Source organism: Sturnira hondurensis, unplaced genomic scaffold (assembly GCF_014824575.4).
Source record: "Sturnira hondurensis isolate 20B ecotype Veracruz unplaced genomic scaffold, ASM1482457v3 Scaffold0008897, whole genome shotgun sequence".
NCBI lineage: Eukaryota > Metazoa > Chordata > Mammalia > Chiroptera > Phyllostomidae > Sturnira > Sturnira hondurensis.
In genome coordinates, this window is record NW_028081528.1 from 3,239,948 (window position 1) to 3,260,532 (window position 20,585).

Below are 20,585 nucleotides of genomic sequence, written 5' to 3' on the forward strand. Positions count from 1 at the left end.
TCCCTTACTCCCTTCCTTTCCCCACCTCTCTCTCTGAAATCAATAAATATTTATTTTTTAAGAAGCATCCTTTTGATGTAGCCTAAATTCCCATGACCTATCATCATAGGCTTCATCTACTTGGTGTCACAGTGTAGAAAAGTTATTTAGTTTCATAATTCAAACACATGTGATATAAGACCACTATACAAAATCATCAAATTTTAAAAAGTATAAAAGCTTTAATCATCACATATATTTGCTTAGTAAAAGCAGTGGGTTTTGATTACTAGTTAACATTATATACTGTAATCATGCGGAAGTCTTATTTTCCACTTAGCATAAAATTTTCTTATTCCTACATTAAACTGTTACCAAATTTATTACTTACTATTTACCTTATTCTGGACAAAATATATATTGAAAATTTGTGATGTTTTGAATGAATTCTTCATTCAAAGGTAATTTCAATGAGTAGTTGCATAACTAGGTTAGCTCTTGAAGACTATATGTACTATACTTTAAAAAGCTTTCTTTAATTTTAAAAGAAAATTAAATTTGCTGAACTCCATTGACTATGATGTCTGATATTCTCATTTTCCAAGTTTAACAGTACAAAAAAATTTAGTTTGTGTCCAATTAATATAAAAGTAGTTAACCAAATTTATTTTTAAATTTGAATCAATGTAACAATTATTAATTTCTAGTCCTACAAACAGTTTATACATTAATTAACCCACATTGGTTTCTTTGTGAAAAGTTTTGATTCTCTATGCATAAAATTCTAATGTCTAAATAAGGAAAAACTTGTTTTCACTTTTTCTAAGTCTACAGCATTTCTTCTACTTAAAAAAAAAAAAAAGGCACCTATCAGTCTTGCTCACAAATCTGGAATGGGCAATTAAAACTGTGCCTGGAAGGGGGAGAATGTACAGAAAATAGCATAGACAGTAGGTAGAAAATAGATAGGGGGGAGGGCAATAATAGTAGGGGAAATATAGAATCTAAAGAACTTGAGACATGTGGTTATAAACTAAGGGGGGGGGGAGAATGGTGGGGGAGGGAGTGTGTAGGTGGAGGGGAATGAAGGGGGGGAATAGAACAACTGTAATGGTATAATCAATAAAATATTTTTAAAAAAATAAAATAAAATAAAACTGTGCCTGAAAGGCATGGCGTGTAAAAGTAAAGGAACAGTGCAGCAGCAAGTAAGGGGGAGCAGAGCTATGCTGTGCAAAACTGACCAAGCCTTAACACTCCTGAGCCTCTGCCTCCCACAGTCAGAACAGATGGGCCTCTAATCACTTCCCTGGGAACCTGAGGAACATCAGCCCCCAACTCTGGGCCTCTCCATATGTCTTGAAGATCTAACCCCCTTCACAAGTAATCCAAAACCCCTTAACAAAGAGAAGAATACAAGGCTAGGGCTTTTGATGAAGTTCGACCCATCAAGGCCTGTCATCCACTGTGGGAATTGCTGAATGTATTTTCCACACTAATATGAATCCACTAAGCACTGTTATCTTTGGTCACGTCCAAGAGCTAAATTTATTCAATTATCAGTTCTCTCCTGTACTCTACCCACTGCACTGTTCTTGCTTTTTCCTCTTCTGTCCAACTTTCCAGTTTACCTCCCTACCAGTTTCCTTCCAGGAAAGCTATGTTCCATGAAAAACAAACACATCTGTATCATCAAAATCTTCACTGTTTAAGTAAAAGCTGCTTCTCCTGCAGCCCTCTCAAAGTCTGCTTATTCTTTTATTCATTATGTACCCCAACTTCATGAGTCAGGGTCACAGCCCCAACCTCCCACCCAGTTTCCTATTTAAAAAACAAAAACAAAAACTCTCCCTATGCAACTCCAGAACATTAGAATTAGCTGGGGGCATTTTTGAGTCCCACTGCCCAGGTCACACCGCATGCAAATTAAACCAGAATAGCTGTGGGTGGGAGCCAACCAACAGAATTTCCAATGTGCAGCAAAGTTAGGGTAGAGCATTAGTAGTCTATAAAGTTCTCTAGGTAATTCCAGTATGCAGTCACAGGGAGAACCACTGATCTCCAAGGGACTCAAAACTCTTGGCATGTGGCATACAACATTCTTCTCTACCCCAAGTACAACGTAACCTTGAATTATTTCAGCATTTGTACGCATAGTAGATCCAAAGGTCTATTTTTAATTATCATAAGCACTTCACCTCCACCAACTTTCATGCAACTCCACTTCACCCACTATAGACCACATTCTAACTTCATCATTATCTTCTCTTCTCTGAATGGAAAAATGGGGAAATTAACTATGTTTTTCTCTGACCACAATCTTCCAGTCCTAAATTAATTACACCAACTTCGTCTATTTTTTATTCATATTCCAAAGTGCAGGCACTAGGTTCTTCTACTCTCCCCTCACATAGCCCACTTCTGTATTCACTTCCCTATCAAGACTAGACGCCATAGTTCACCATCTTAACCACTCTTTTGCCAATATCCTCATTTATCACATTATGTTGTAATTGCCTGTTTATTTTCCTTCACATGCCATATGCTATACGTCACATGAGGACATAAATTGTGTATGTTTTGTCAACCATATATACTTAGTGCCAAGTATAACATTTGGCACACACAGTAGTATACTGTCAGTACTATTATATACACAGATTTCATGACCAATCATTTAAGTCAATGTTATATAAATTAAGATTTTTCCCCATAATAATCTTCAATAGTTTATCTTCCTTTCTGATCATTAATTAACTGGTATATTAACTTTTGGGAACCATCCTGCCTGGTTTCAGAAACTGTAACTCCCACATGGCTAAGGCTGAGTAAAAAGACCTTGGGACCATAAGCCGCTAAAGAAAAGACCTTGGGACCATAAGCCACTAAGGAGACAAAGCTTATCTTCCTGGTAGGGGCACCGCCTCTGCCCACTTTCACTTCATCCTGCCTGGCCCCAAATGGATAACTGGTTAGCCAATGATGGGTAAGATTTCTCAAGGGAGGGACAACCTAAAACAGGCAAGGTCTCGAAAGGGCCCTTGGAAGGACTTGGGGGCTAAGGAAAAGGGGGTGATATACCCTCATCCCTTGGTTTGACATAGCCTGAGTCATTCTGTCTATGAGAAGCCTCCTGATTAGGTCCTCATTCTGTCTATGAGAAGCCTCCTGATTAGCCAAGCCTCCCTTGGCTGCCTTACTTCCCCTGCCTGACTTAAACCTGAAACAATGCCCGAGGTGGGTGTGGCCCTGTACTGGTTCCCTGGACAATCAGGCCTAAGAAAGAATGCATAAAATCCTGCGAAACCTGTTTTGCTAAGAACACCCTCAATTAAGGGTCCAAACACAGAATGAGTTTGTATCCTCTTTAGTTTTATGGCCCTTTAGCTATCTGACCCTGACTCAGAATAAACCCTCTTTGAGTTCTTTGAGTTCTTTGAATGTTATCTATTGCTTGATCATTACTGCTTGACAATGATTGATGAGCGTTACATATACATACATCCTGTATTCCTATGCAAATTCAACCCAATGAAAGCCCATTGAGGAACAGCCTCCTAGTCCTTCTCCTTTGAGAGATCAGCCACCTTTCCTCCCCAAGCAGGTCATGTCTTGGTAGATTTATTCTCATCCTTGTCGGATGCAAGGGGCGGGTGGGGGGGAGTGGGTTGTGGTTCTGTGGGCGGAGCCCACCCACACTTAACATTTACGTTCCACTTGCTTTTGGTAAGTTGATTTGACATAGGTCAAATCAATCCATTGAGTAACTACTATCCATGGAAGGGGGAAAGAGTATAAAATGTAAGAACAAACAGAAACTACTGGAAAAATTAAATTAACACTTGAGAGACTTACCAAAGTAGGAAAAGATAATTCATATCACTACCTTCAAGAGTGATTTTTAAAAATTTAATGAAAATTCTACCTCATGTACAATGAAACAAGAAAGGTATAGAAGTATCTAGACTGTTTTTAAAATGGAAAAAGCAAATTATACTTTTACTTTTTACCAAATACATTTCTGCACTGCTTTACTTTTCAATAAGCATGTAATTTTTTAAACAAAAACTATATTTTAAAAACCTATTTTTACAGCCCTGGCTGGTGTAGCTCAGTGGATTGAGCGCGAGCCTGCAAACCACACGATCGCGGTTCGATTCCCAGTCAGGGCACATGCCTGGGTTGCAGGCCAGTTCCCAGCAGGGAACTCATGAGAGGCAACCATACATTGATATTCCTCTCCTTCTCTCCTTCCCTTCCCCTCTAAAGATAAATAAAATTTTTAAAAAACCTATTTTTAGATTGCATATACCACTTTCCTAAAAACACACCATATCCTTAATTTATTAACATTGAATTAAGTCATTTAAAACATTTAAGTAAATACACTATTACTATTTATTTCTATCAAGCAATTATTATAAAGGCTGCCATAAAACTTCTATTTCACCAAATAAAACATAAAACCAACATCCTGTTTGAGAAGGCAAAACAAAATAGTTGGTCAAATTATGGTAATAACAAGGAAAAAACTTATTAACACAGACACAACTTTTAAAACAAATTTGTATATGGAAAACCTTAAATACATACATATATATATATATATTTGTATAATGTCTAGGTTTAACTACTTAAATAGTAAATAAAGTGTTTAGACGTTTAATAACAAGTATGCCACTAAGAAGGTGAAGGTGTGAGGGCAGACAGGTGGACCACAAACAAAGATGTCTTCAGGGATATCACATTTGAGCTACAATTACTGAACCAGGAGTGCTGCTGAAATAACAAGCCAATCTAGAAAGAAATCTCCAAAGTTACAACCCAGAGACTCAGAATGTGCTGAGGAAAAAAAAAACATGGATAAACACCCCAATAACTATGAAATAATGCAGACAGAAATTCCGTCTAAGCAGATTACACACACACACAGAAGGCAGGGTTGGAATAATATGGACTCTGCTGTGGGAGGAGTCTTCCTCCGCTCACAGGTGTGGCTAACCAGGAAGAACATTCACAGCCGGGCAACTGAAGACAGGAACACTACAGTTTAGGTTGATGCAGTTAGCATCCCCACTACAGAGAATAGTGGTTGTTAATTATCCAGCATTGCAAACCCTAACCCCTCTTCTCCCTTAAATTTTCAATAGTCTTTGACACACACACACACACACACACACACACGCCCATCTAGATATGATAATAAAACTCACGAAAAAATTATGCTTTCAAAATTCAAGTTAGGAAAAAATATAACAGCTTAATATCAGCCCTACTTTCCCCAAATTTGTTATCTTGCTTGTGTGATACTGGATACCAATTCCTGAAGCTAACTAAAGAAAATGCATTGCAAAACTTTAATACCATTTGACATCTAAGCACAATCAACAAAAGTAGATAAATTGACTATGTCAAAATTAGAAAATTTTGTGCTACAAGTGATACCATGAAGGAAATGAACAGTCAACCCACAGAATGGGAGAAAATATTTGGAAATCATGATAATGAACTAAATAATAGACAAAACACCCAATTTTACAGTGAGCACAAAGATTAAGGGCTTTTCTGTTTGGAGTAATGAAGTCTACAACTTACTGTGGCAATAAATGCACAGCTCTGTGAATAAACTGAAAGGCACTGAATTGTACTGAATTATATGCTTTAATTGGATCAATTATATCATGTGTGAATTACATCTCAATAAAGCTATTTTTAAAATTACTAGTTAAACAACAAAGAAAAGTAAAATAAATAAATAAAACAGGCTAAAGGACATACACACAGAATAGATTTGAGATCAAAAAATTCTAAGAAGTTTCTATCAAAAATAAATAAAGTGCAGAAAAGGTACTGCCTTTAATGCAGCAGTTCTTAGTCAAAGGCAGTTTTGCCCCCCAGAGACAATTAGTAATGTATGAAAACATTTTGGGGTATCAAACTGGAAGGGTGGGGGCTACCATAGCAGCCAAGGATATTGCTGTGTGCATCCCACACTGCATCCTAATGCACAAGACAACCATCCACAACAATGAAGAGAAAGAGAAAGTTCAAACTGGGGAAATCTGTATACACTAAATATTAGATGGTAATAGGGAATTACTAGTAATTTTATTCAGTGTGACAATAATGCTATAGTTCTACCAAAAAACACCCTTATTCTTGGAATATTCAGAAGAGTATTCTGAGGAGAGGTGACAAAGTATGTGCAATTTACTTTAAAATGGTTCAGCTACAGTAACAACGAAAATGACACGGAGAATCAGGTCTAAAGAAAACATGACAAAATGTTAATAAATCTAAGTAACTGGCACATGGGTTCTGGTAATGGTATTTATAAAGGTCTCTGTATGTTTGCAATTCTGCATTATAAAAATTATGAGTATTTTCCTCAAAACACTAAAAATATGTAGAAAAGAGCTTAGATTTTCTTACTAAAAAAAAGTATAAACCACTGTGTAACCTAGGGCCAGAATTACACATTTTAACATGGTAAAATCTGTAGAAAAAGATTCACATATTTAACAACACAAAATAAATTTATATCATAACAAAAAAATCCATAAACCTATATTGGTTCAATCAAAATGTCCATTTAGTTTTTTTTTTTTCACAAAATAAAAGACACATTTTTCATTTTCAACAATGACTTTATTGATTTGGATATTTTGAATATGTTGGCTATCTCCCACTTGGTAGAATGTTGACTGCTCTCAATGTCTCATTTTCACTGTTAGCTTCAACTGGCCTACCTAAGAGTAGATCATTATCCAACAAGAAATCNATCAAAATGTCCATTTAGTTTTTTTTTTTTTTCACAAAATAAAAGACACATTTTTCATTTTCAACAATGACTTTATTGATTTGGATATTTTGAATATGTTGGCTATCTCCCACTTGGTAGAATGTTGACTGCTCTCAATGTCTCATTTTCACTGTTAGCTTCAACTGGCCTACCTAAGAGTAGATCATTATCCAACAAGAAATCTTCAGCACAAACTTAACAAACCACTTTTAACATGTTCATTCAGTCACAGCATGTTCTACATACACTGCAGAAATCTTTTCTTTTACACTTCAGTTGTGTTTTAACCTTTTTTGAAATAAGAAAGCATACTTAATAAGCCAAAAATGTTGCATATTTTCTTCTATCTTCAATGTTAAAATGGCTACACAAATATTCACCAATTTTGATGTGGTTTTTTTAAACGCACGTTGATATGACAGCCGTTGCAATACAACAAAATTGTTTCAAATGAAGTTCAAGACAACTAAGCACTACTACAGCCATCTTCTGGGAAAAAAACAAACAAACTTATTGACCAATCCAATATACACTTGTAAAAATATATGCACCAATTACAATAAAAGATTAGAAGTCATGAGAAGAGATGTTATAAATCATTAAGAAATAAACCAATACTTGCAAAGAAAACAGAATAGGAACAACCAACTCAAAGCAGAAAATATAAATGTCCTATAAACCTATGAAAAATTATCAACCCCACCAGTGCTCAAAAAAATCCAAACTTATACGGCAAAAATATAATTTTCACCTATGTGCAAGGCAAAGATAAAAAAACTGTAAATCAAATTTGCTCATGATTTTAAAAAGTAAAAATAATATTAAAAAATGTAAAGCTATGCTGTCAACACTGGTTACCACACAATTTTTAATACAGTATTCATCTATTTCTATTTTATTAAACATATTATTTAATCAGAAATAGAAGCTGAATTTCATCAAATGCTTCCTTGGTATTTCCTGTAATATCAGGATATTTTTCTGCATTGATTAATCAATAAAGTTATCAGTTATAATAACATTTCTAAGAAATTAGCCACTTTTGCATATCTGCAATGACTCCTTCTTAATTGTAGCATGGTCTTTCTTTAAAGTAAAATCCAACATTAATCTACTTTACTTACAATTTTTACATGAATAATCATAAATAAAATTGTTCTACAAATTTACATTAAATGAAGACAGGAGGTTATACAAATTTGTACATACAATCCCACTTTAAACAGTGTACAAATATAATGCAGAATACTGAAGACAGGAAGTGTGGTTATTCTGAGTGATGAAATTAAAAGCAATTATTTCTTCTTTATACTTAACTTTGTTTCAAATATTATAAGCATAAATTATGTTAAAAACTGTCAAAAAAAGCTATCTTCATCTGAAAAAGAAAAATGACTTGCTGTGAATGCCTACATAAAGAAAAGGAGATCCCTGTATCACGTACTTGAGCCTCCAACAACAGAAATAAGTCTGTGAATTAAAATGATATCATCTCTAACAGGTATACTACTCCTATGCTTAGATGGCTCAATGTACGTGAATAAAGAAAAAGAAACCTGGATTTCCACCAACAGTTTGTGAGAATTTTAAATGGTTCAAAATTATGTTACTAGAAATTTCAATCATATTCTTAGAAATAATTAAACATATTCAAAATTGCATTTTTAAAAATATTTTACTTATTTATTTATTTATTTAATTTTAGAGAGGGGAAGGTAGGGAGAAGGGGAGGGAGAGAAACATCAATGTGTGGTTGCCTCTCATGTGTCCCCTACTGGGGACCTGACCTGCAACCCAGGCATGTGCCCTGATGGGGAATTGAACCGACGACCCTTTGCTTCACAGGCCCCTGCTCAATCAATCCATTGAGCTACACCAGCCAGGGCTAAAACCGCATTTCTTATAAAACATCGAAGAACAAAAGAAAAGTTTAAGTTATATTTAAATCATTCTTTAAAAAGTTCTCTCTGAATAATGGAGTTTTCATTCATTCTTTTCCATGAAACAACGATGGAAATGTTCTCATGGGGAAGGGCATATTACTCCACTATACTTCTCAATGCCAGAAAGGAAATGCCAAAAGGAAATTAAAATCTTGACTATCCAGGTTCTTCACTAATTCTCCTACTATCCCATAAAATCTTTGTTCTCTTTAGATCCTGTCATTATGACACTAAACTAAAACAAAATGTATTACTTTGATATAATACAGTATTGCACTTGTCATTTCTAACCCGGCAATGTGTCTACTCCCTACCACTCTGTCTGGGCCACATTATAGTACACGATCACATCAAGGCCTCACACACCAAGGCCATTCTCTATCTTTACCTCATGAAAACTAAGCTGATACACAGCAACACATCTTAAGCTCCTCTAACAAAAGTGAATTAGAAACAAAGAGACAGAATGGATTTAATGTACACATCAGAAGGCTTCCAGTCACAAAAGTGTTCTTCTACTCAAGCACACCCAACTTAAACCACAGCAGTTCACTGGTGCAAAAGCAAGACAGAACAGGCCATGTTAATATATGGTCCCCTTCTCCCTCGTCCATACAGGACTATAGCAATGCAAGCCTAAAAGTACCAACATTCATTCACCACTCGACTTCTACTTTTCCCCATAATACAAAATTCAAGGAGAAATCAAGCAACACTGCCTATTACAGCAGAGAGAGCTGGATCTTCAACTCAGAACGTAACTGAACTGCCACCAATCCCCTGCCTTCCCTCTCATTCTCATGGACTAGGGCGTCCTCTAACACTCCTCTAACAGGAGCCACCTCGTACTGAGTGCTCCGTGTTGGCTAGGGCCTCTGCTGACAATTTTATACATCATATATGTATGCAACACACAGACTATAAATCTATAGTTATTATACACATCTAATTCTCACAGCAACTCTGGCACAAGTAAAATTACTGACTGCTCTATAAATGAGAAACAGCTAAGTCACAGAATTGGACCATGAACTGAGCTGGGTTTAAAATTCAAGTTCTGAAACAATAGTTTACAATGACTCTCAAGAAGGCTTTTATAAAGGAGGTAAGGCAGTGGCAGGGGGGAGGAGATGGGCCAAATTCTGCAAACTGTATCTGATTAATCAAATGAAGATAATTTACTAAGATTTAAAAATTCAACTTCTCAGAAAAATCTAAAGTAACTAAACTGACACTAACCCTTAAAGTCCTTGGTACTCTTTAATATGATGTAGATTTTGTAGGTATTAGGATTTAGATAACTGTTAGGGTATGTTCTAGAGTTGGTACAGATTCAAATAAATTTCCATCACATTTCTGAAGGCTACACAGTAACTCAACAGCAGAACAATGATTCTGAAAGTACTACCAGATCCCTTAACTCACAATTAAAAAAGCACAACAGTATTCATTAACTCAGAGATTATGAGCCCTTTAATCAAAATAAATTCAGACAAGAGGCATAAGATCATAATAGGAAATTATATCAAGCTATATTTTAAAAATGTATATAAAATGTTTAATTTGTTTGCCCTTTAAATTAACAATGGAAAGTATTTTTAATCCCACAATGAAGTATAACTTAAAAAAATAAAAGTTAAATTCTCTATTATGACCTGTTTGATATATTTGAGATGAGAAAAGGGTGAAGGTTGGGCGAACAACTGAGTTTACAAGCTGCAGACCTACAGACATAGAGGAGAATAGTAAAAGACAGAGCAGGGGTTGGGGGAAAATCAACACATCCACTAAGTGACAGGGGAAAGAGGGGAAAAATAAGTCTAGAAAGAAAAATACAGACAGATATAGCTCCACCCACAAGGGACCTTGATGTCATAACTTCCGGCTAAGTAAAATGTTATGACAAGAACACACCACCCAGTAAGTAAAACAATTTAGTGTGCTATCACATGAATGTCGGTAACTGTTATTATATAAAGGGACTAAAACTATTCACAGGTCTAATATCTATTTTTAGAATTCTAAGTACAAATTCTATTTGCATTAACTTAGCCCTAAGTCTGTTTCCTAACCCACAGCACAGTTCTAATACCAACCAAGCCGGCTACATATTTTTTATACAAAGGATTTTAACAATACTCACGTTTATATTTCCTATTAAAGGAACTATTCAGTAAAAGAGCTTATATAAATTTAGAGCTACTTTACATAAAATGTTATCAAATTGACAAAGACCACAGTACCTCCCATAGCAGAAAACTACATAATGCAGACATTTTTTAAGCATGATATGAGATTATACTACAAATCTCCCTTTCCTTTCCCCTGTAGTAAAATGGCCAGAAGAAATTTGGTTAGTCGAACATTCTATCTATGACCATTTCATATCATACAGGTGTCAACTCTCTTAATTTCCTCCTAAATTCAGTCTAAATCTAGATCTTAATGCAACACATAAATTAGAAAGTTAATAAACACAGAAAGAATTAGACCATGAGTCATTAATTTGATATTTTAAAACTTTCTCAATAAAACAAAGACAGAAAACAGCTTCAAACATTAAATCCCAAGTTACAAAAATAAAGCACTTGCTATTTACATCTGAGAAAACAATAATAAAACCTCATAGTTATTGAGCGTTACTGTGGGAAACACTTAAAATGTGTTATTTCACTGAATATTTACAACAACCCTGAGGTGTAAGGACCACTCATTTACAAGTGACACACGGGAGAAAACTGAGGCTCAAAAAGACTGAAGTCAAAATGCTCTGAAGTGACAAAATTTAGATTCAAATCCAAATAAGCAGACACAAGCCATCAATCATTCTTAACCAAAAGCATACACTCTTCTTCCAAAATTAGGAACGGTCAATTTGTAACTAGAAATACGTGTATGTGGCAATAGAGATACAGCTATAGATAAAAATGACTTACACTCTCAGTCTCAATACAAAGACAATCTAACTTTGGAAGTCCTGTAAATTCTGCATTAATGTCCATTTTATATCGAATATTCTCAGCTATCAGACATTAACTTGTAGAGCTTTGTTAGTTCAAAAAATACATCGTAATAAATTATAAAATACTCTTATGCCTAACTGATTTCTCTAAAATTGCTGTGTAATCAGCACATCCACTAAAGAACACTATACAATTTCTTTTTCTGTTTTTTTTTGTTGTTGTTGTGTTCTACCTTTCAAGTTCCAACCTCCCACTAGCCCATTTCCTCTTCTTCTGCTAAATTTTATCAGTATTAGACTACTGGAACAGTTTACATGTTGAACACTTAGGTACTATTATTCAAGAAAAAGCATCAGATGTTAGCAATTAACACTGAATGTGAAAATAGCTGATTGTGTTAATAGTTGTGGCCTGATTAAACTCAGAAAAATCCCGCGAACAAAATGCCATCTCAAACTCCTTAAAGTTTCTCTTGAAGAGAAATCAAGAACAAATTCTAAAGTACAATATTATGCTTTGGACAAACGCTGGAGAACACATAATATCTTAAAATCAGACCATGATTTCCCAAAATTTGTGTAATAACTAAAATGAGATGAAATTTTGTTTCATACTTAACTCTTCCACTAAAACTTTACAACTTTCAATCAGTTTTACAATTTCCAAGCCTCAAATAATGGTGAATCCAAAAGCCATTCTGCACACACACTTGTTGTCACACAAGTCTAGCCTGAAAATAAAAGTCACAATACAAAGAATCACAAACTCTCTCATGTGCCAAGCCAAGACCAGGCTAAAAATAGCCCCAGGGTTCCAGAAGCAAAAGGAATTCAGGTTTAAATAGAGTTAACATTCAAGGACTCTCCAACAATGCAGGGCTAAGGTCAAAAGCAAGGCAGGATATCAATGTAGGGATTTCATAGAGGTTTCAGAATAAAAAGATTCCTCAGGAAATTGGAGAAAACAGGGCAATAAGCCCACAACTGTGATTTACCACACTTGATGTATATGAGCCTCTTTTACTAACTAGAAAATTATCAGACCAGTTTAATCTTCACATGTGAACACAGAATCACTAGTGAACTTTTCTGACACATATTACTTCTAAGTATGCAATGGGATTGCATGTGGGTGAAATTCTCTAACAATGTGACAGCGGGAGGCACTTTAGTCCAGAGACTGTGGTGGTAGCTGCACTTCTTGAAAATATGCCCCCAAATTTTCCAACTTATTGAAATTTATGACCAAATTTTTATTCATGCTTGCAAACTTTCAAGATAGTATTAAAGGTCATACACCTATGAAACATTCAACGAAGTGCCACAAAAATCAGCATTATTGTACTATTATAAATAAAGCTTTCTTTCAATTTATCTAGGTTAGAAATACATTTTTAATTGGTACACAAGAAATCACAATAAAATTTAAACAGGACAAGGTACAAGATAAAATCCAAGCGGTTCTGCATTTATAATGGGCTACACGACAATAACATCAATCTAATTAGATTTTTCCAGTAGGAAAAAATTAACAGACTTACATTCCAACTAAAAGCTTGATGTTCAACTTTTTTGTCAAACTTTTTTACTTTGTGACCACAAACACAATATTAAACTACAGTGCACTAATAAAAAAAGTTTAATGGACACAGAAAGAAAACAATCCATGAAAGGTAATTAACATGATAGTTTAAATTTACCACACACAATGTTTTCTTAGTAATTTTTCACTTTTATTTTAATTTTACTCCAAGGAATATTCAGCATTCATTCAACAGATGTTCAGTGGGACTACTAAGCCTCCAGCTCTGTTCCAGACACTAGGAACATGGCTGTGATCTTCAGGAGGGTACAATCAAGTAAGGAAGAAATGTAAAATAAGCAAATAAATGAAAGGTGCGTGGGGACCAAGTATTACCTTCACCAGGGTAATGGAATTCAGCTGGGTCTTTTGGTAAAATTTGGTAGACCTCGTAAAGACAGTTAAAGTCTTTTCAAGGAAAAAATAATGACAAACTCACAGATTTTTCTTCTCTGTTCTTTTTTCTTTCACTTCACACTGTGAATTTGTGTGGAGCAAATGCAGATAGTTGAGATGGGCTGACTGCAGTTGTAAGAACCTCATTTTAAAGCTTCCATCTCATCCAAACTAGCAGCTTTACCCAGAGTTATAAAGCTAATATAAGTAATTACCTTTTCTTCCTCTTCATTTTTTCACCCTTTAATTGTATGACTTGTTTGATTCTGGCAAAAGACCTCAAGGCTCTGGCTGAACCATGGCCCAACCGGCACGATTTAATTCTGACAGTTGGTTGTCTGAGGGCAGGTTCTAGGTCTGCCTCACCACCAAAGTCCCAGAACTTGGCACATGCCTACCACGCGGTAGGTGTACTCGTATTTGGTGAACAAATTAATCCACTAAAATTAATGTCCAGTACAGGTCATCACAAAGCCTTATCAAAATCATCCTAAACAACAGCTTTCCTTTTAAGAACCATACCAAGGTTTTTAGGATTGCCAGGACTGATTAAAAATAAAGGATTTCCTACAAATATTTCTGAATATATACACACAAATGACTGACTGCTAACCTTCAAATAAGTAACTTTTACAAAGTACTTTTTGGAACTTTCCTTTCAGAAATTCTTTGGCATTGGTTTACCAACCACATAATAAACTACCCTCATCACTAGTTTGCAGGACATGTTCTCAGTCTACTTTTTCCTTTCACTTCTCTTAGTCTACTCTTTGCCTCCTCTGTAACTACACCAATGGCCAGGGGACATCTTTTTCCCTGGGATCCATTGCCCATCTGCTGAGAAGTCAGTGAGCCATAAGCTAGATGGAACCTAGGGCCTGAATTCATATTAGTACGAGGCATATAGAAAGAAAAAATCTGATGTACTAACCACTTATATTTGTATAATGACTGACAGTTTACAATGAGTTACATACCCTCTTTCACTTTATTTGATCTTCACAATAATGAGAGAGCAGCTTAGGAAAGTCCTATTATTATCCAAATGTTAAACAGAAGGAAACCAAGGCTCAAAAAGTTCAAACAACTGCCCAATGTCACATCATAAATAAGAGGTGAAGTTGGGACTCATTCTTATAATGCTTAACATAGAGGTCATTTGTGTGCTACCTCACTACTCTGGTAGGTTATTGGTGACAGACAGAAGTACGCATTACTTGACTCCAGCCTTATTTTTCACTCAATTTCAACCCTGTTTTTTAAATGGTATGTTAAAAGCTGTCTACTTGTTTTAATTCAAAGTTCACTCTCTTCACAACATTTTCTAGCTTAACACCCTTTCAATGCCAATGGACCTAAAGTTCTTTTTCTGGCCAGTTGCCTTTACGGTGTCATCAATTAATAATTAAAGAAATAGATCATATTGTTTAAGAATTAACCCCTTTACAAGAGTATTCCTATTAACAAATATATCAAAAAAATCAAGTCATAATTTTTTACTAATTATTTACTATAAGCAAGCGTGTATCAATGTGAGTGTGTGTTTGTGCATAAAAAGAGCCCTCCAAGTCCAGTTTCTTCCTTAATGCACAACTCATCACATCTCAGGATTTCCTAAAATGAAATATCAGAAACCCTATAAGGCTCGATATTAGTCCGATATTAGAGAAACAAAACCAACAGATCAAATAACTTTGAAATATAACACAAATTCTATCGCCTTCTTTGAGGGTAAATCACCTCAAAATCTATGAGCAGGTCTCCAGAGAAGAAACCTATTACAATTCCTTTAGGCAAATATCTTCCAAAATTATTTGAACCACAAAATCTTACTCCCTTAACAACTATTAACCTAGAACTTCCAACAGTGCTGCACACCTTTGCCCCTCTGTATCCTATTTTTTTAACCATAAAATCAAGAATTAGTGTTAATATATTAAAAATCAGTAATCTGAATGGAAGTAACTTAACCCAAATATAAAATAAACCATTTTTATTTAACATTAACTAATATCCCACATTTGCACACAACCCAAACAACTATTAAGTTTAAACAACTAAAAATTTTATTTGCTATTTTTAAAAGCACAAGACAAGTGTCAATAGGCTGGTAATTGCTTTTCCCATGAAACAGCCTCCGGGGGTGCAAATTCATGAGTTTTCCTCCATCTTCTACACCTTTACCTTTCTGTCATAATAAATGCTCTGAATAAAAACCCTGATAGCTTTGAAACCTCAAAGAACAGTTCAACAGTGTATTTAATGAAAACTAACTGATAAATATTTCACCACATTCAATGTTGTGAAAATTAAGATTAACTGGAACAAATTATCAGGTAAACATCCCATACCTAAGTAATTCTGATATACAGAAGTTTTATCTGATATATAAAGACTAAACTTCTTTAAAAATGGGAATGGGGGTTAGAAGGTGAGTGGGTACTAAACAAATACATTTTAAGTTTGACAAATTTTTTGCCAAATGTTGTAGGAGTAACATTAAGAGTAAGAAGTCCTAACAGGGACAAAGACAGTACATGGGGAGGTGGGGGGGGGACATTAAAAAAAAAATTCAAGATGACNGACAAATTTTTTGCCAAATGTTGTAGGAGTAACATTAAGAGTAAGAAGTCCTAACAGGAACAAAGACAGTACATGGGGAGGGGGGGGGGACATTAAAAAAAAAAGGCAAGATGACCTCCTGGAGAGTATTTTCAATCCACACTAATCTACCATTTTTCACAAGTTTCAAATTCATTGTACATATATCTCTTTTAGCTTCATTTAATTACTTGTATGGTTTCTCATTTCTGAAAAGGTTTCCAGGATCTATTTTGACAAAAAGCAAAACACTCATAAGAATGTTTATCATTATTATGTGTCTACAAACTTGGAATCCTCACCTTGATTTTAAAAAAGCCCTAAAAATTGTATACTGGTGATTATCAGGTACAAAAAGTTAATGACGCATTCCATACTGAACCACAAAACAACACACAATTTGGAATAAGAGGACTTAGATGTGACTGCTGGCTCCACCACTCATTACAAGCAAGCCACTTTAACTCTCAATCTCAGCCTTCCCATCAGACTAATGGAGATGCTATCATGTACCTCAATGTCAAAATCTAAAAGAACCAAGCAGATAGTATAATCACCACTTTCTGAAATGCTCATTGAACATGAAAATCCTTCATAACATAGTTCTTCAGTATGTATTTTAATATCTAACATAAATCACATCTTCTAAAACTTGCTTATCTAATAATAGCACTAAAAGAAGCAATAAAAAGGAGTCCCACACTACTAGTTTTTTTGTAACACTGAGTAAAAAAAAATTTTAGAGACACATTGATTGAGTGCTTCCCCCAAGGCAACCCTACATGGGGACTGAATACACAACCTAGGTATGTGCCCTGGCAGGGGATCAAGGCAGCAACCTTTGGGTGTACAGGACTCCAACCAACTGCGCCACCCAGCCAGGCCAAGTAAAATTTTTGTATCTAAAATATTTTAAAATAGGACTATTTCTGGCCCTTGCTTAAATAAACAAAAAGGCTAAAAGTAAAGCAAAAAGTCTCAAGTAATGATAACTTTTCAGTTTATCTGACCTATTCAGACAAGTAGCCTATTTTAAAATCTATCAAAAGAGCTGAAAACAACACGTTGAGAGCACAATGGTCAGAGTTCTGTTCTGAGAGTAAGGAGATGGGATTCTAGTTTCACCTTTGCCACTAATAATTGTTTGTCCTTGAACAAGTCTCTGGACTTCAGTTTTCTAATCTGTAAAATGAGTACAGATGAGATCCAAGTACCCTTGAATCTGCACTACTTCAGAGAGGTGACCGGTGCAGCAGTAGCAGACTCCGCAGAGCTGCCCAGGTGGGAGCCCTGGCTCTGCCACTTCCACACTCCGCACCAAGCACACAAAGCACTAACCTGCAACTCACTACTGTCACTGGCTTACTGCTTAAAGTGTTCCTGAAACACACAATTATTTTACAGTACAAAAGCTTAGAAAGTTCAGTCTTTCCCAATCAGGACGCTATCATTTTATTGTATTAGCAAACCCAGTGAGTGCATGTGAAAGCACAATTGTTTTCAAATGTGCTAACCTAAGCCAAACGGAATCAAAAGATCATCTCATATAATATGGTACATTTAGAGACACCGCTGAAAACTTATTATAAGGCTAATTACTCTCACCAAAATATCACACTGAAGGTAAAAATAAAAATTCTACTAGTTCTAAGGTTTTTTAAACTAATACTGCTAATGACAACAGAAGCTTATGATATACCATGATCTGCAGGAATGAAATAAACTCCAGAAATGAGTAGTAGTTCGAGAATTAAAAGCAATCAGTGAGCATTTAAAAAACACGTCATATGCCAGGCACTGTGCATACATTTTTAAGCAGAAATACCAAAGTAGGAAGTTCCTCAGAGTTAACCAAGTTGGAAAGGCAAGTAGGTCCTTTATTATCACAAACGTTATTTCCTTTGTGGCCCAAGTAAGAATATTTCCCATTGCACATTAAAATTGATTCCTATGCGAAGTTTGGCCGCAGAAATGCCCAAACTAGTCCCTGACAGCTGACACCGAAATCCTCAGAGGACTTCAAGTGAGTAGCTTTTAAGATATTTCCTTAAATTCACAAACTTCAGAACTTAATCTTCAACGATGCCTGCACCTGCCTATGTATACCACTACACATAACTGTGTTCACTGTGTCAAATACCTGCATCAATTTAGTTCATAAAAGGAAACTCTTCTTCAAAAAGCCTGCCTTTTGCAATGGACATTAGGCTCTAGATATTGATTGGCTAGTCACAGCTGCCCTATTTCCATTTCAGGTCCAAGGGGGGAAAAAAAAAACACTGTTCCCGAGAGACAGTACCAAGGGAGCGTCAAGCAATCAAGAGGGTGGATGCTAATCAGAACTTTCTTCTTCCCACGATTTAAGCGAAAGGTGACTGAGTGTGGGAGTGGGGCTTACCCAAGTGTCACTGGACCTCGAAGGTGGAGTGGAACACAAACCGGTCTGGCCAAGTGACAAACCCAGGATGCTGACCGAGCGTGGAGACAGAGGGCCGTGGAGGCCAGAGACTGGAGAAGGGACATCTCGGGCACACCGTGGGGAAATGGGAACCAGCGGCATCGCAGAGAGACCCTCGCTGCCACACAGCAGAGCTTGTAAGGGGATACCACAAAGGGAGCGGCAAGTTACGAGGAAAGGACAGCAGGAGGGAGACCGGTGCCAGGGGCGACGGGCAAGTGACAACTGCGAAAGAAGAGCACAGACAGCAGGAGGTGGTGGGACTCTGTTGAGTCAGCACAGCTCCTATTCAGGGGGCACTTGTAGGATCCCGACTGCTCCTCGGGCTCCGCGGCCCGCTACCGAGGGTCGAGCCCGCCGGCACGAGAAATGATGTTCACTGGCGGGCTGACACCAATCCCTTCCCCATTTCACAGGTAAACACTGGCCGCCGTCGCCGCTTACCTCTGTTAACATTATTACACCCCAGGGAAGTGAGCTCCTCCCTAGCCTCGCCGCATGGCAGCAGCCGTAGCAGCAACGAAAACTGCCCGAGCCGCCGCCAACGGCGGCAACAGCTCCTTCAGTCCTTTCCCGGGAGGCAGCTTTACTCGGCTTCGCTGGCTTCCCCCCGACCCGGCTGCTCGCGACGGACGCGCCGCCATCTTGGAAGAGCGACGTTCGCGTCTCCCCGAGACGTGCGCTCCCATTGGCAGACGCGTGAGCCGCCGGCGTCTCGTGACGGTCTCCATAGCGCCGGCGCGTCGGGGAGCGGAGACCGGCGTCTGGTGGCCCACTTGGAGGTGGTGGTTGCGCTCCTGGAGTCCGGCGCTCTGGCCGTAGAGGGATGGCGGGGCGTGGAGAGAGGCCCCAACGCCAGGCTAACGAAGGAGCTGGCGCGCACGCCAGTGGAAACCGCTTGTCCTCCGCCGCACGCCGGGGTCGGCTGGCCCGGGGGTGGAGGGAGATCCACAGAGGCCGAGCTTTGGACGGATGGCGCTGTGGAGGTCGCGCGTCTCGGGGACCAGGCGGCAGCTGTCCGGTAGAAGAGCTTCCCCCTCGCATTGCCGTGGCCCCCGCGGCAACCGAAGTGCACAGGGGAGGTTCGGCTGGCCGCACTCTCTGGGCCTTAAATAAGATCCTAAAGTGCTTCCTGCTCTGTCGCTCTTTCCTAAACTTTGACAGAAACTTTCCTATGTCTGTACCAATCCTCGGCGAGTTCTTGACTGGGGTATGCGACAGGTTGTGGAAGTGATACGGGGCGTATCAGCTTTACCCAGATCCCAACAATTAGGACTGTCGCTGATTAGTTGATTGGCCAGCACCTGCATAACAATGAGGGCTTAGAGAGCTATAAAAAAAAAAATTAAAGTCACTTTTGTTTTTTAACAGCCATCTCTGCTGCTTTACTAGCTTCTTGACCCGATGTGTTTGTCTGTCGGGGTGAATAATTTTAGCAGGTGTCATTGTAATGAGTCTCAACTTCAGTGGGACAGAACTCTGGAACCCAGGGTGCCTAAAAGCCCCTGAAGTAACATTCTGAACTTGCCACTGGTTACAGTGTTTGGAATTGGAGGCGCTCACTTCCACCTCAGTTGCAATGGAAGTAGCTTACCCGAACCTGCTGTGTTACGCACTTGTAGAAACCAGTTCCTAAAAAAATTGAGAAGTAGATGTTCAGATTTGACATACAAAACCGCCTTCCATTTTTGTTTTGTTTTTACAAGGGGTACAAAGGCATTGTGAAAAATTAAAACTAGTAGTAGTTCCTTTCCCTTTGCCAGTCACCCCCCCATCTCCGTTCATTAATAATAGTACTATTGAGAAAAATGAAACTTACTTAATACATTACTTTCACCTCAAAACATTAAGTAAAGGTAGTG

At 37.3% G+C, this 20,585-nt stretch overlaps 1 protein-coding gene across 3 annotated transcripts in view; it reads right to left on the minus strand.

Moving 5' to 3' along the window:
• SNX13 (sorting nexin 13) overlaps positions 1 to 19,998 on the minus strand; it is a 121,995-nt gene extending 101,997 nt beyond the window's left edge. For all 3 annotated transcript variants that reach the window (XM_037056275.1, XM_037056276.1, XM_037056277.1), the window contains exon 1: positions 19,168 to 19,998. In XM_037056275.1, the coding sequence (XP_036912170.1) occupies positions 19,168 to 19,767 (600 nt within the window). In that variant the 5' untranslated portion in view covers positions 19,768 to 19,998. The remainder of the gene's footprint in view (positions 1 to 19,167) is intronic.
• Between the last annotated feature and the right edge of the window lie 587 nt (positions 19,999 to 20,585).